At 58.3% G+C, this 13,281-nt stretch overlaps 1 protein-coding gene across 1 annotated transcript in view; it reads right to left on the reverse strand.

Moving 5' to 3' along the window:
• Window positions 1-245: 245 nt before the first annotated feature.
• The window catches only part of PSD (pleckstrin and Sec7 domain containing), a 112,553-nt gene continuing 99,517 nt past the window's right edge, over window positions 246-13,281 (reverse strand). The window contains exons 11-17 of the mRNA XM_039546559.1: window positions 9,410-9,453; window positions 6,916-7,094; window positions 5,419-5,489; window positions 4,554-4,711; window positions 3,901-4,045; window positions 2,870-3,013; window positions 246-2,238 (exon numbers count right to left, since the gene is read on the reverse strand). Of these exons, the coding sequence (XP_039402493.1) occupies window positions 1,999-2,238; window positions 2,870-3,013; window positions 3,901-4,045; window positions 4,554-4,711; window positions 5,419-5,489; window positions 6,916-7,094; window positions 9,410-9,453 (981 nt within the window). The 3' untranslated portion in view covers window positions 246-1,998. The remainder of the gene's footprint in view (window positions 2,239-2,869; window positions 3,014-3,900; window positions 4,046-4,553; window positions 4,712-5,418; window positions 5,490-6,915; window positions 7,095-9,409; window positions 9,454-13,281) is intronic.

Consider the following 13,281-nt stretch of genomic DNA (forward strand, 5'->3'; position numbering starts at 1 on the left):
CACTTTGCCCCTGCCTCAGTTTCCCCACCGGTTGTGGAGATATAAGGGCCTTCCCAGGGACTGCCTGCACCATCACAGCATGGGGGGGGAGAGGCAGTGGCCCTGTACCACTCCTGCCACTGACCTGTAACCCAGGCCAAGTCACAGTGCTTCTCTGCATGAGGCAGGATTGAGAACTTATCTGACAGGGAGCCCTTGGCTCAGTGCTCCTAGCGCAGGGGAAGAACTGACTCCAGCCCAGCAGCTTAAGAGCAGGTTTTACTTCAGTAACTGATGGAAGAAGCTGTACAAAGATTTTTTGCAATAGACTCGAAAGAGCAGAATAAAAAGAGAGAGACATTCGCAGTCGGGGCGAAGGGCAGCATCCTGCTGCCATTGACCAAGGTCCCTGGGTAGGTGCAGTCCTGTTAGCCCCTGGATTGCCTGCTGGCTGAACCTGCACCCTTGTGCTATAGCTCAGCCCTGAGCTGCAGCTGACCATGCATTGATCTAGCCCCTGCTGGGGACAAGATCCCCTTTGCCCCCAGCCCCAGGCATGATGCTGGGATGGTCAGCTGCAGCCTGGGCCATGAATGTAGCAGGTGAGCTCTTGGGCTAGAGCTCATGCTGCTCCCCTCATGGGAGAGGAGCCTCCAGGTAACCAAAACAAGCTGGGGCAAAGCTTCTCTTAGCTCTGGCTTCGTTCCTAGGCTGTCCCGGCCCTTCCTTTGCTATTCTTCCAGTGGTCAGGGATGGACAAGGCCCTTTAATGCTGGAAAAAGCTTGTGAGAGGGAGGGCCTGGGTGTGATGTTCAGGGGCACCAGCTTCAGAGCTGCAGCCTCTGAGCCCTTTCAGGTGGGAGGTAGAGGAGGCAGGACTGGCATAGCCCCTCCAGCAGAGGAGCCTTCAGGTGAAGTGGCCAGCAGGCACAGGTTGAATTCCAGCTCTCAAAATAACCCTGCTCTTCCCCCCCACCCTCGCCATGCCCCGAGCTAGTCCAGCTAGGCAACGGGAAAGCCACCCGTGTCGCCTGTCCACAGTGATCTGCACTACGATGAGCCGAAGGGGCACTGTGTGCTCATGAGACACACCCTGGCCCCTCGTTATGGCTTCATGGCTGAGCCAGGGCTTGCTTAGCATCCTTCTTCCCTGCACCGTACAGCTGCAGCCAGGGCTGGAATGCCAGACTTGGCTGGTGGTTGTTTCCTGTGCCCCAGGGCAACACCACCTCAGCGTGGGAGGGTAGGTGCCAGCTGCTGCCTAAGGGGTACAAGCCAGTCCAGTGTCTCGAGTGGGGCTGTGCAGAACTAGCCAGCTCCTCTGCAACATAGAAAACTAGTGCTAGGCTAGCGGCTGCGGGTGGGGCTGGGCCTCCGCACCCCGCAGTCACAAAAAAACCTGCAGCAGCTCTAGGAAACAAACGCCTTGGAGGGAAAAACCTCCCTGTAAGTCAGCTCAGTCAGGTACTAAAAAGTGCAAAACTGTATCACAAAAACGTTCAAAACCGTAAGAAACCAGCAGATGGGAGGGTGGCATCACAGGAGCGGCCAGGGCTCTGCCCATCTGGCGGCTTTAAAGAAACTGGCCCTTGGGGTGGCCAGGGCTGTGGTGATGCTGTATAAAAGGACCCCCCTTGGGTTGTCTCCCCGAGTCTGTCTGTACTAGAAACCATGGTGGGGAGCCGTGGGGCCTGAGCAGGAGAGCGCGCTGCTTTGCATTTTACACTGAAGAATTTAGCTCAGTGGTTGGTTTTTGGTTATTCCCCCCCCTCAGGAAACCTGCCCCCAGTTCCCAGGGAATTTGGGGGGGGGTAAGTCTTGTAGTGTGAGCCCCGTGGGCAGGGGCTGGAGACGGCACTGCATGGCATCTGTTTCCAATGGTGTCGGTGGAGGGCTCTGGTTCCATGCTGAGCTGGCATGGGCTGGTGCTGGTGGCTGGGTGAGAGCTGTCAGCCCCATGGCTTGTGCCCACGGAGGATGAAGTCATGCAGAGGGCCCGGCTGGGAAGGCGCTGCCCCTCTAGGATTTCTGCAAGTTGCTGGCGGGCTGGCGGCTGCTGCGCTCCGAGATGTTGCGCTTGACCTTGGTGCCCGTGCTAGGTGGCTCCAGGTTGAGGGAGGGGCTGGAGCGGGATTTTTTGAGGCCGTCCTCCTCGCTGATGGCTGCATCGAACAGCGTGGCCTCGAAGGCCGCCAGGTCCTCGGAGCCGGCTTTCAGCTTGGCACGCAGCAGCATGGCATAGGTGCCGTAGCGCGTTTTCTGCAGGCAAGCAGAGGAGAGTGGGTGAGAGGCACTGAGTGCAGCCTCGCTGCTGGGACCTGGAGTTGGCTCTCCCTTGCCTCAGGGGTGAAGTAGCCGGGTGCGTCTCATCAGCATTTCATACTGGCTTGAAAATGCAATGAAACGACCCACCCCCGCCTGCTAGCCAGGGCCGTGGCCCCAGCTGGGTTTGCACGGTGCCCCTACTGCTGCCTCACTGATCCCGGGGCGGGGGGGAGGAGCTGGGTGCCAGCAATAGGTGCCTATGAGTCTCTTAGTGTTGCTTGTGCTGAGCCAATTCTCCCCCTTTGTGGGGACTGGAAGCTGGGGCAGGGAGTCGGGGGCGGGACTGAGGTATTTGGATGGTGCGAGCTGGCAGGTGGGTCTGTGTGCAGGGAAGGGAGGAGGGCTCTGGAGCAGCCCCATGGCATGTTCCCTGTTCTTACTGAGCTGTTCCCATTGCTCAGCCTGGTGGTACCCCCAGGCAGTGAGATGTCTCAGCAGCCCCTGAGCAGCAACTGGGGATGCTGATGAGCTGGCTGGAGTGGGGACGGCAGGCAGAGCCAGGGAGCGGGGCCACTGCCAGCGGAAGGGCAGAGGGCTCCCCCCAGCAGGTGGGTGCCCAGCTCACCTCGAACTCCAGGTACTCCTCCTTCTGCTTCAGTTCCTCATACTCCTTGCCCTTCACCTTCTTCTCAGGCAGCGAGGAGCGATGCTCCACCAGCTCTGCCGACATGGCCTTGAACTTGGACTCGTGGCACTTCACCTGCTCCTCCTGGGGCCCAGCAGGACTGTGTTAGTGGCTGTTCCCAAGCAGGCCCTGCTTGCAGCACACACCCACCCACGCCCTGCTGGGGGAGCCCTGGCCGCACCCCACATCGCTCTTGGCCAGGACTGCAGTTGGGCACTGTACCACTTGGCTGCGGTGACTGGCATGCTGGATTAGCCTAAGGGCCCAGCCAGGCCCAGATCCTGTCTCTGAGTGTCTGGTAGTAGAACCCCTGCAGGGGGCACTTAGGGGATAACCTGCCCCAGGGAATGCTTCGCCCAACCCCCACCCCCCCAGTCCAGCTCCTGCCATGAAGGTTTAGCTCCCTTCCAAAATTAGGTTCGTTTACTAGCCTGGGACTGGGCTGAATTTCCCACCTTTTGATTTCATTCAGTGTCCCTTATTTGCGTGCTATGAGCTGGGCGGAGCAGAAGCTCCTGCTCTACCTGCGCTGCACCAACCAGTCAGGATCCCTGCAGCTCTCTCCTTCCTCTCCTAAGGCCACAATCCCGCACTTTCCCTCCAAGAGCAGCCAGGCCCCTGCTCCTTCTCTGAGCCCCTCCTGTTCCCCGCTGGAGACTGCACAGTTGCTCTGCGGTGTGGCGTTATCTGTACAAAGAGGCCCAGGCTTTGAGCACAGCAGTGCGCTGAGCAGAGGTCTGCACTGAGCTGTCCCCAGGCACAGCCCGGTCCCTTTCCCGAGCTGACAGTTAGTTAATTTGCACAGCTGCTCCAACTTATTCCCTTCTACCTTACCCCTTCATGGTGCACTGTTTGGCACAGCAATGTTGAATTTCTCCTGCTGTTGTGTGTTGGCCCCTCTTCAGCTCCTCTTTAGTGCTGCTCCTGCAGCCCCCACCCCTAACACAGTGAGCTGGCTCATGCCCTGTTACCTGGGACAGTCGGGTGGTAGAGCTGGGCAGCAAGGGCCGGCTGAACTTCTTCTGGGACCCGATGGCTGCGGGGAACGGGGGAGCAGAGAACATGGCTGCCACCACGTTGATGCGTGTGATCCAGGAGTGCATCTGTTCTGTATTCCTGTGGAGAAATGCCAAAGCACTGAGCTGTGGGCCCAAAGCTGCATCCTCCCTACCCGCCCCCGTCCAGGGATGGTGCCAGCCCCAAGGCTGGAGCCCTGGGAACAGAGGAAGTGCCCTACTGGAACAGGCCCTATGGGCCTCCTAGGCCAGCATCTGCCCATGGACCATGGTAATGGCAGATGGTGTATCTAACCCCAGCTAGCAGCTGGCTTCTATCGATGCGTGAGCCCTGGCCAAGTGACAGGGGCGCTCCCTACAGTGCGGTGGGGAGGGGGGGGCCTGGCAAAGGAGTGCTCCTCTCCTCACTTCGCCCGTTCTTCCAGGAGAAGCAGTCGTGGGACTGAAAAGCGGAATGCTGCCCTGGGCCCCACAGGCCCACTCCCAGCCCTGGGGGTGGTACTAGATGGGTAACGCTTGCCCAGTGTGAGGTCTGTAGCTGGTGCCCCTCAGCACCGTCTGCCTGGCCTGTGCAGCCAGGAGCTCCCGCGGTGGCCCGGGTTACTCACTGGGCCTGGAACAGGAAGACCCGCCACTCAGCTGTCCTGAGGTAGAAGACGTTCGGTCTCTTGCTGTAGTCGGATGCTCGCGTGGCTAGAGCGTGGTGGATGCTGATGGCGTTCTTCAGCTCCTCCTCTGCCAGGGGCTTCCCGGGCTTATATTCCTCCTGCAAGGCCAGGCTCCGGTTACAAATGAGTCCTGCCCCTCACAGCCTGTCTGGGCGCTGGGATGTGGCTCAAGCAGGATGGGGGGTGCTACAGTGGCCCTTGCCACTCCTAGGATCTCACCAGCACCAGGCACAACTGTGCTAGGGCATCAGGGCTGCTCTCAGGGCTCACATTTGGTGCATACCAACCCGCCATGAGCTGGCTGTGTCCGCGTGTTCCCCTGGGGGAGGACTGCATGTATGATTGGCCTATGGGAGTCCATTCTTTATGCTGCTAGCCCAGTGCGGGGGCACTGCTGCTGCAAGCAAACACTGAAGTCTCAGGCAGGAGGGCAGCTTGGAGTCTGGCATGTCACTCCTCCACCAGGACCCTGCCGTAACACAGTCCTATTCGGCAAGGGCCATAGCACTAACACCTTTCTTGGAGAAGCAGCGCTGCTGCCTTGGCCGGGGATGGCTCACCCTGCCCTGGACCAAAGGCTCATGGCTAGTGCCTGGTGTCATGGTGCTTAAATGGATGCCATGCTCTAGATAGCAGCAAGGATCCCTCCACCTGATCTGTCTATCACTGCAGCAGGGTCCCACAACCCACCAGGGTAGCGGGGGCAGGAGCAAGTCCAGCCTGGCCCCCAGGATTGAGCTGCTTGGCCTGAGTTCAAGCTCTGCCCTGGGGTCGCCAGGTGGGCGGCGATCTCGCTACACCATACCTTCTGCAGATAGAGGATCATTCCCTTCAAGATGGCGTGGAAAGTCTTCCAGCCTCTCTTTCCTCTGGGGGCTGGCAAGGGAGAGAGAAGCAGAATCAGTGGAAAGTCAATGCCAAGCGTGATGTGGCACAGCGTGCTCTGCCAGCATGAATGTCAGCCCACCCAGGGGACGGGCAGCTCTCCAGCGGACCTCACTCCCCAGCAGCACACCTGAGCTGTGCCCTCTGTGAGGGTCAGCAGCTGGCACTGCTGTGGGGGGAGGGTCCTGTGTGCTGCCCCCTGGGGCCAGAGGCTGCTGCCAGGCAGCCAGGGCATGGTTCAGTGCTCTCCTTGCTGTGTTTAACCACGGTGCTAGCCGCTCAGAGGAAGCAGAGGCAGGCAGCATTTCCTGCCAGGCACTGCTACGCCCAGCAGCAGATGCAGAAAATCCGGTCAGCTTCTAATCAGATCAAGGAGGCATCAACAGGCCTGGGATTAGGGAGGATTGGGCAGTGGAACGGTAGCATGTTCTGCGGCTCCCAGCCAACTGGATCTCTGTCACTGCAGAACTGGGTGGCTGCCTTTGCTGCCCCCGCCCCGTCCCCGAGCTAGATTTAATCATCATTGCAACAAGAGAGCAGCCTGCGCCCAGTGTGCCCCCAGCGCGGGGGCTCTGGCTGCTTCTCCCACCCCCCAGGGGTCCAGGCCTGATTAGCACTTTGGAAAGAGGCACAGCAAAGTCCTGTTAATGGGGGGAGAGCTGAGCTATTCACTAATGTCCCCAGCTCTCTTCCCTACCCCTGCCTCCTTCTGCACACAGCTAAGGCAGGGTGGGGGAAGGGTCTCTCCTGAAACCGGCCCTGCACCTAGCTGCCTTTCCTCCCACCCCCAGGGTGGCAATGATGTTGGCGTGCAGCGCGCTAATGCTATCTCCCAATAGAAGAGAGCCATGTAGCCCCAGCGCCCTCGCAGGGCAGGCCCTCAGGTCTGCTCCTCCCAGCACAGGTACCACAGCTGCTCTTGCTGAATGTGGGGTTACCTCTGCTGCTGCTTTAATCTCTGTGGGGGTTCCCGCTGCGGGTGGCTGGGGCGGGCTCAGCTGAGACGCTGGAAGTGCATGGACAAAAATGAATACCAAATGGAGTCCTTACTTGCTGAAAGGCCCCTGTCCCCCGGGAGCGCGGCACGTGGGCGTGTGCAGGAGCTGCAGACAATGGTGCTGCGGGAAGCAGCGCTTTGGAGGGCCTGGCTTGTGTGTTTGAACGTTCAGCTGTAATTTTACATGAATGTAGCTTTCTAAATGGCCCCACTAAACGGTGGGAGGGGCCTGAAGAGGGGTCAGGGCGTGATCTGGTTCTGAGACAGGCCTTGTCCCAACCGAAGCCCCCTCGCCAAGAGGATGCAGAGTGGCACAGTATCACTCGTCCCACTGTAACCCTAGTGACTGCAAGGGAGCGGCTCCCCACTGAGAACTGGCTCTGCCCTTAGCATATCCCAGCCCCGCCCCCAGACACCTACTTTTCTTGCAGTCGGAGTCCGCATGGCTCTTGCGCACCAGCAGGCCGTACTTGTAGGTGGCGATGCTGGGGTCCTGCGAGAAGTCCAGGAAGGGGTTACTGCAGCTGCTGATGCGCTTGATGGATTTGGGGTTGGGGTCGGCCAGCTCGGAGAGGGACTTCCTCAGCTCCTCCTCATCGCTGTGGGCACAGACGTTGCAGAGGTTAGTGGCACCAGGGCTGGCCAACACGCCACCCAGCACTCTAGCCAGGCCATGCCAAATGGGCTGGGAGGGGGAGGCCATTCAAATCATCTCAGGAGAGACACCAACAGCCCCCTCCATGCCCCAGGCCCCTTCACTGCTCTGCCAGGCTGGTGGCTCTCGCACCACGTCTCTCCCAGGTTGGGGACTCAGTTAGGCCAGTCTCGAGCTGGGCATGGGAGCCCGCTGGCCCCTTGGCAGCCAGTGCTCAACTTTGGCTAAAGCAGGAGAACTTGCTGGCAATGGGGCCAGGCTGGGGCCTGCTGCGCAGGGAAGGGCCAGTGCCCTAGCACTGCAGGAGGCCATCTTGGCCTGTGGTGACTGGCTCACGTCCCCCTCTGATAGTAAGGAGGAGACAGAGCCCCGGAGAGAAACTCCAGCCCTGGCTCTGACACCTTCAGGGGAGCAGGGGGACAACACAGAGCCCTGGCCCACTGTGGGCTTGGTTGAGGAGGCATTGGGTCCCCAGAGGGGACATCATGAGCCAGCCCCGCAGATCCTTTCAGCCCCACGGGCTGGAGCGTGGGGGAGAGAGGCAGGAAGGGGTGTGCATGTGCGGGCGGGAGGCGGGCACGCTGCATGCGGAAGGCAGCCGACAGCCAGCTGGCGAGGGAGGTGGGCTCCTATTCACATGCTCGCAGCCTGTGAATCATGCTCCCTGCTGGGCTCTGGACTCCTTGGTGTCGCTCTCCCAATGCAAAGATGTGGGAGCCCAGCTCTGCCACCTCCCCTCTTCCTCACAAACACAGCGCTGCTAATTAAACCCCTCAGCAGCTGCTGGCTGTCTCCATGACAGCTGCGTCGGCTCAGAACCAGGATTACGTGAGCTCCCAGCGACGCGGCTGCTGCCGGTTATGGGGATGGCAGCTGTGGGCGAGGGGCATGGCCCCTCCATTGAACTGGTTGCGTGGGCACTAGGACCCTACCCTGAGCCCCTCCCAGCCCTGGGAAAGGGGGCCATCTCCCTGTCACAGCCATGGCTCCTTGCCCCGCCCCCAATTCTATAGCCTCAGCCCGCTGCTCCCTGCTGCGCTCTGGTTCTTCCCCACCCTGGCCTCTTCCAGGCACCAGGTAAGGGGCTGGGCCACAGCCAGGGCCAGGCCACGGGCAGACTGGGCAAGAGGGGATGGCCTTGGGAACTGGCTCTGTCCAGGAGCATGTGGTCCCTCCCCACGCAGCAAACCACCCCAAGTCCTTAGGACCAGGCCAGTTCTGCAGGTGGAAGGCCCCCACTCAGCTGCACAGACCCCCTCCCCAGGCTGGCAGCTCTGCAAATCTTGCTCCCTAGTCTACCCCTCAGCTACACTATGCAGCCTTGGCCAGGGCTACTCCCCCATTTAGCCTGGCCGAGCCTCTTTCCCCCATTATGCCCAAGCAGACCCTCAATGGCTCTCATCTTATACAGGCCTTGTCCCTCCTGGCCTGGTCCAACAGTCTGCGCTACTCTCTGCCATGAGCGACCCAGTGTAGATCCGGGCAGGGGAGGGGGAAATCCCACTGCCCCCCAACACATGGTCGGCTCACAATCCGCCTAGCCTACCTCCCAGCTACACTGGTGGATGGCAGGGCTATTCCACCACCCTGGTTAAAGCTGTGTGAATCCTGCCTCAGCTACTCCCCCATGCTGCTGCCTGCAGAGATCCTACTCCACCCCTCAGGGCTGCCCAGATCCTGCCCAGGTTATTTCCCTCTTTGGGCCTTCCTGGCTCTCCCCAGTCTCTGAGCTAGTCCTGTTAGCTGGGCCTAGTCTGACTTGCTTTGCTATACAGCTTCCAGCTGCGTGAAAAGCTGGGACCCTTCCTATCCCCGCTTTGGACAGCCCAAATCTAGTCTATGTTCAATTCCCCCCATTGCTTTTTGTTGCCCTATCGGGCCCCTCTGTACATCACTCCTGTTCCCAGGCAGCCAGCACACGCAGCAGCTGCGCTCTTCCTCACCTAGGCCGGAGCCAGAGCCCCGAGAGCTCACGCAGAATCTTCTCATGGACTTTGCTGGGCTCTGGCCCCTCTAGGAGGCAATCTGCCCTCTAGGTCACACCTGCCCCCGCCCCCCCAACGGCTGGCCTGGCCCGCAGGGAGAGGTGGGGATGGTTTGGAGCCTATGAGCAAAGCTATGAGGAGCGAAACTAGCGGCTGAAGGATTCATCTGATGGGGGCCATGTGTCCACACTGCATGGAGCTCTCGGGCCAGAGCCCCCGCAAGCCCCATCTAGCCAGTGAGAGAGACTGGCCCATGGCCGGGGGCGCTACTCACATGGCCCACTGCAACTTCTCATTCTTGATGGAGCTGTACAGAGCCTGGAGAGACAAGAGAACAACGGTCAGTGGGGCCAATGCTTGCCACGCTACCCTGAGTGGGGCTTGTCGCTCCCTCCCCACTGGCACCTATAGGGGTGGGGCAGTCGAGGATAGGTGTGGATGCCTCTCTGAGGCCAGAAGGCGACGGGTGAGGATGAGGGAGTTGTGTGTTTTCTTCACAAGCCAAAGCAGCTGCATTGCCCTCCCGAATGTGCGGGACAGAGCAGTGCCCATGACATGCTGGGACCTGCCAATGGGAAGTGCGAAGGTGGAGTGGGAAGCTCCCTGCCTGGAACCGGGGTGTAAGGAGGGATGGGCAGCTCTGAGGCTCAGGCCAGAAGCAGGGCTGTGAATGAGGGAGTGCTGGAGAGGCCCTGGGCATCTCTGTGAAAGTTGGGGACCAGCAAAGGGGCAAGTGGGGCCAGGCCAAGCGAGGAGTGGGCAGAAATCCCATCCAGCAGCACGGGTGAGCTGTGGAAGGCTAGGAAAAGGAAGGCAGCTGCCATTGGACAAGCACAGGGTGCAAACAGAACGGGAAAGCTGGGGACAGCCTGCACCTCAGCACCGCTCTCTGGACAGCAGGGAAAACTGTACATTGAATAAATCCAGCAGCCGCAAGTTGGGGAGGAGAAAACAGTGGTGAGCCGAGGGTCTGTAACACCTTCTCCGCACCGCAGGGTGTTCTAATAAAGGGGTTACACACAGGGGCTGGTAGGCAACATGGGATTGGGAGGAAACAAAATCTCTGGGGAAAATGCAGCTAGTGAAGCCGCCTGAATCCCCCTGGGAAGGGGCCTGGCAAAGAGCTGGAGAGCAGGAGATGGAAAGAAGAGGGACATGCAGCAGGCTCAGAAGCAGGGGGAAGCAACAGTGCACTACAGGGATGGATCATGCACACTGGCCACACCTCCTTTTTGTAAGCCACACCCACTGCTTGGCCCCTCACCAGAGTGGGGTGTGCTGCTGCTGTGTTCCTTGTGCTCCGTGAGCAGTGACAGAGTCTCACACACACACACGAGTTTCAGGGGAACAGGTACCTTCCCCTTGGCTGCCCCGCCCATGTTACTGCTAGGGTAGCACCTACTGCTCAGGCCTGGGTGCCATGCCAGATTTTGCCACTGACTCACTATGTAGCCATGGACAGCTCTCTTCCCCTGCACAGCCCCATCTGTACCATGGTGCACTGACCTACTTGGGAGGGTGGCGGTGAGGCCTAATTAATGTTTTGCGAGCGCTTTGAAGATGAAAACCACTACAGATGTGCCAAGGCCAACTCCACTGGGCTTTCCCTCCTCCTCGTGGCTTGCGTTCTTCTGAAAACTCGTTGGCCCAGATGTTCAAAGTTCAGGGCTCACACTCGTATGCACGTCCCTGGGCAGACCTATGCGAGTAGCCATACGGGACACTGATATCGTGGCAGCACCCCGAGGCCCCAATCAGGACTGCAACCCCTATTGCACTAGGCATTGTACAAGCAGAAAAGATCCAAACCCTGCCCTGCAGGCATTATGGCCAACCCCAGTCCTGAGCCAGGCCTCCCTAAATACTCAGCTTGGACACTCATATATGCACATGGCCAGTGCAGTGCACACCGCCCGCATGCACCATAGCGAGGGAGGCCCTTTGGGGCAGAGACTGTCTCTCTGTTCTGTGCTTTAACACACAGCACAATGGGGTCCTGGGCTGTGATGGGGGTTCCCGGGTGCTACTGCAATGCAAATTATGACTCTCATGACACTTGGGGCAACAAAGGCTCCTCGTGGCCTTGCAGGTCCTGCACCTTTTCTGGTACCCCTACCCACAGATTTTGGGCTGTGCAGTAATGCCTACTTGGGCTGTGACAGCCTCCCAGCTCCTGCCCTGAGCCTGGTGGGGTCTCGGCAGGACTTCAGGAGCTCACCAAGTTGTGGCAGGCCTAGGGGGAGGGATGACTCACCCCCACTCCCTGAGTCAGCCGTGAATCAATGCCCCTGAATGGTGCTGGGGAAGGCACCGTGATGCTGTTGTTCAGATGTGCGTGTTAAAGAGCCGAGTGCATTTTCTGCGCAGTATGGATGTGACTGTTGGGGCAAAATTCCAGTCTGGGTAGCTAACATTCTGCCTCCCTAAACTTCACTTCTGGTCCCAACTCTTTGGGAGCATTGCTGATGAAGAATGCGTGCTGGTGTCTGCATTTCACTGGGAACGACACACTTCATAAACAGAGATTCATTTATACAGGGCCAAAGCCTCAAGTCCTCCTTCAGTTTTTACTCAGGTTCAAGCCCCCTGATTCAGCCAGCATCTGGACTATGTAAAATCTGAGTATGGATTTCAGGGTTTGGGCTAATGGTTGGGAGCCTTGGGGCTGAACAGCTCTATAGAAAAGTATGTAATTGTCCTGCCAGCCCATCTGCACACAGCCTGAACATCAGACACCATTCAGCCAGCCATTTATAATGTGGAGGGAGAACAGACAGGGTTGCACTACCATGGGAAGGTACGTGGAATACTTGTCTGGGGCTCTGTCCCCATTGGCATCCTTGCGGGGCTAGGCCAAAGCCGGCCCTGCCCAAGCAAGGTGCACTGAGCTCACAGAAGTTCATCTAGGAAGCCCAGGCTTGAAGTCCATTATTTACTGACCAATGGATTTGCTGGTGAAATCAATGCAGGTTTGATTTTTTTTGGAGGAGGTAAGAAGCCACCCCCATCGCACCTCTGAGAGAAACTCTGTGTAGAGAGAGAATTGAACCCAGCCTTGGTAGGAAAGGCATTCCCCGAGAAGAGACTAGGATCATGTTCATATGGACCTGGGCCCAACCACCCTCAGTGCTCTAGAAAAGTTCAGATCTGGTCACACCCTTTGCAGCTCTGGCTCATGCCTATTATCAAGTGATTGAGAAGCTGAGGGACACTAAGCAGCCATCTGCTGGAATTTCGGTAGCAAGACAACTAAAGGAGTGCAAGATACAGAGCCAGACTCAAGGAGGAGAATCCAGTCATAGAGGGGCAGGGAGAAGCAGACCCTAGCTATCGAAGGAGAAGAGATGATGGCAATGAATCTGCCATAGGTAAGGAGGGGAAAGGCACTTTGTCCAGTGTTGCAGTATTGAGTTGAGAGATGCTAAAAACTCTGGAGAGAAACAACTAAGAGATTTGGAAAAAGCACAAAAAGGAGACCAGGAGTACAGCAGGTGCCTGCAAAGCTCCATACAAGGTGTAGGGAATTGTAACATGGGCAAGAAAGGTGCACTGGGAGGGAGTGGAATGCGAACTCAGGTGGTTGATGGCAGAGCAATGCCAAGAGATCGCATGTGCCTCAAGTGACGGAGGAAGTGAGATACATATCAACTAACCAGGAAGCGTTCTGGGTAAATTCATCCAGCTGGAGATTTGAAATGTCTTGGAGATGACTGGGGATGCTCTGACCACAGCCCTCTAAAGGGCTGATGAGAGGACTTCTGCTCCAGGAGAGGCAGCAAAGCAACAGCTGTGCCCTGAAAACTCAGAACAAGATGGACATGTGCACAGCTCTGGAGAACAGCCCAGCAGAGCTGAATTGTGCAACAGTCGGGGCTCCAGGACAGTCTGTGAACACTTCAAAGGACTAACAGCTTTGTGGATTCAGAAGGAACGGCTCTGTTACATACACTGCATGCATCACAAGGAGCTGCTGAGCCAGAGTAAGTGCATGATAGGGGAGGCGTGGCAGCCTGGTGAACTGGGCTGGAGAAGACCAGGAGCTCTGCAAGTAGAGAGGATGGAAAGGCATACAGCATCGCCATCCCATGCAATTAGGGAACATTAACAAACAGGAGTGCTTGGGACACCAGGACAGGAATATAGAGT

This window comes from Mauremys reevesii, linkage group 7, assembly GCF_016161935.1.
Source record: "Mauremys reevesii isolate NIE-2019 linkage group 7, ASM1616193v1, whole genome shotgun sequence".
Taxonomy (NCBI): domain Eukaryota; kingdom Metazoa; phylum Chordata; order Testudines; family Geoemydidae; genus Mauremys; species Mauremys reevesii.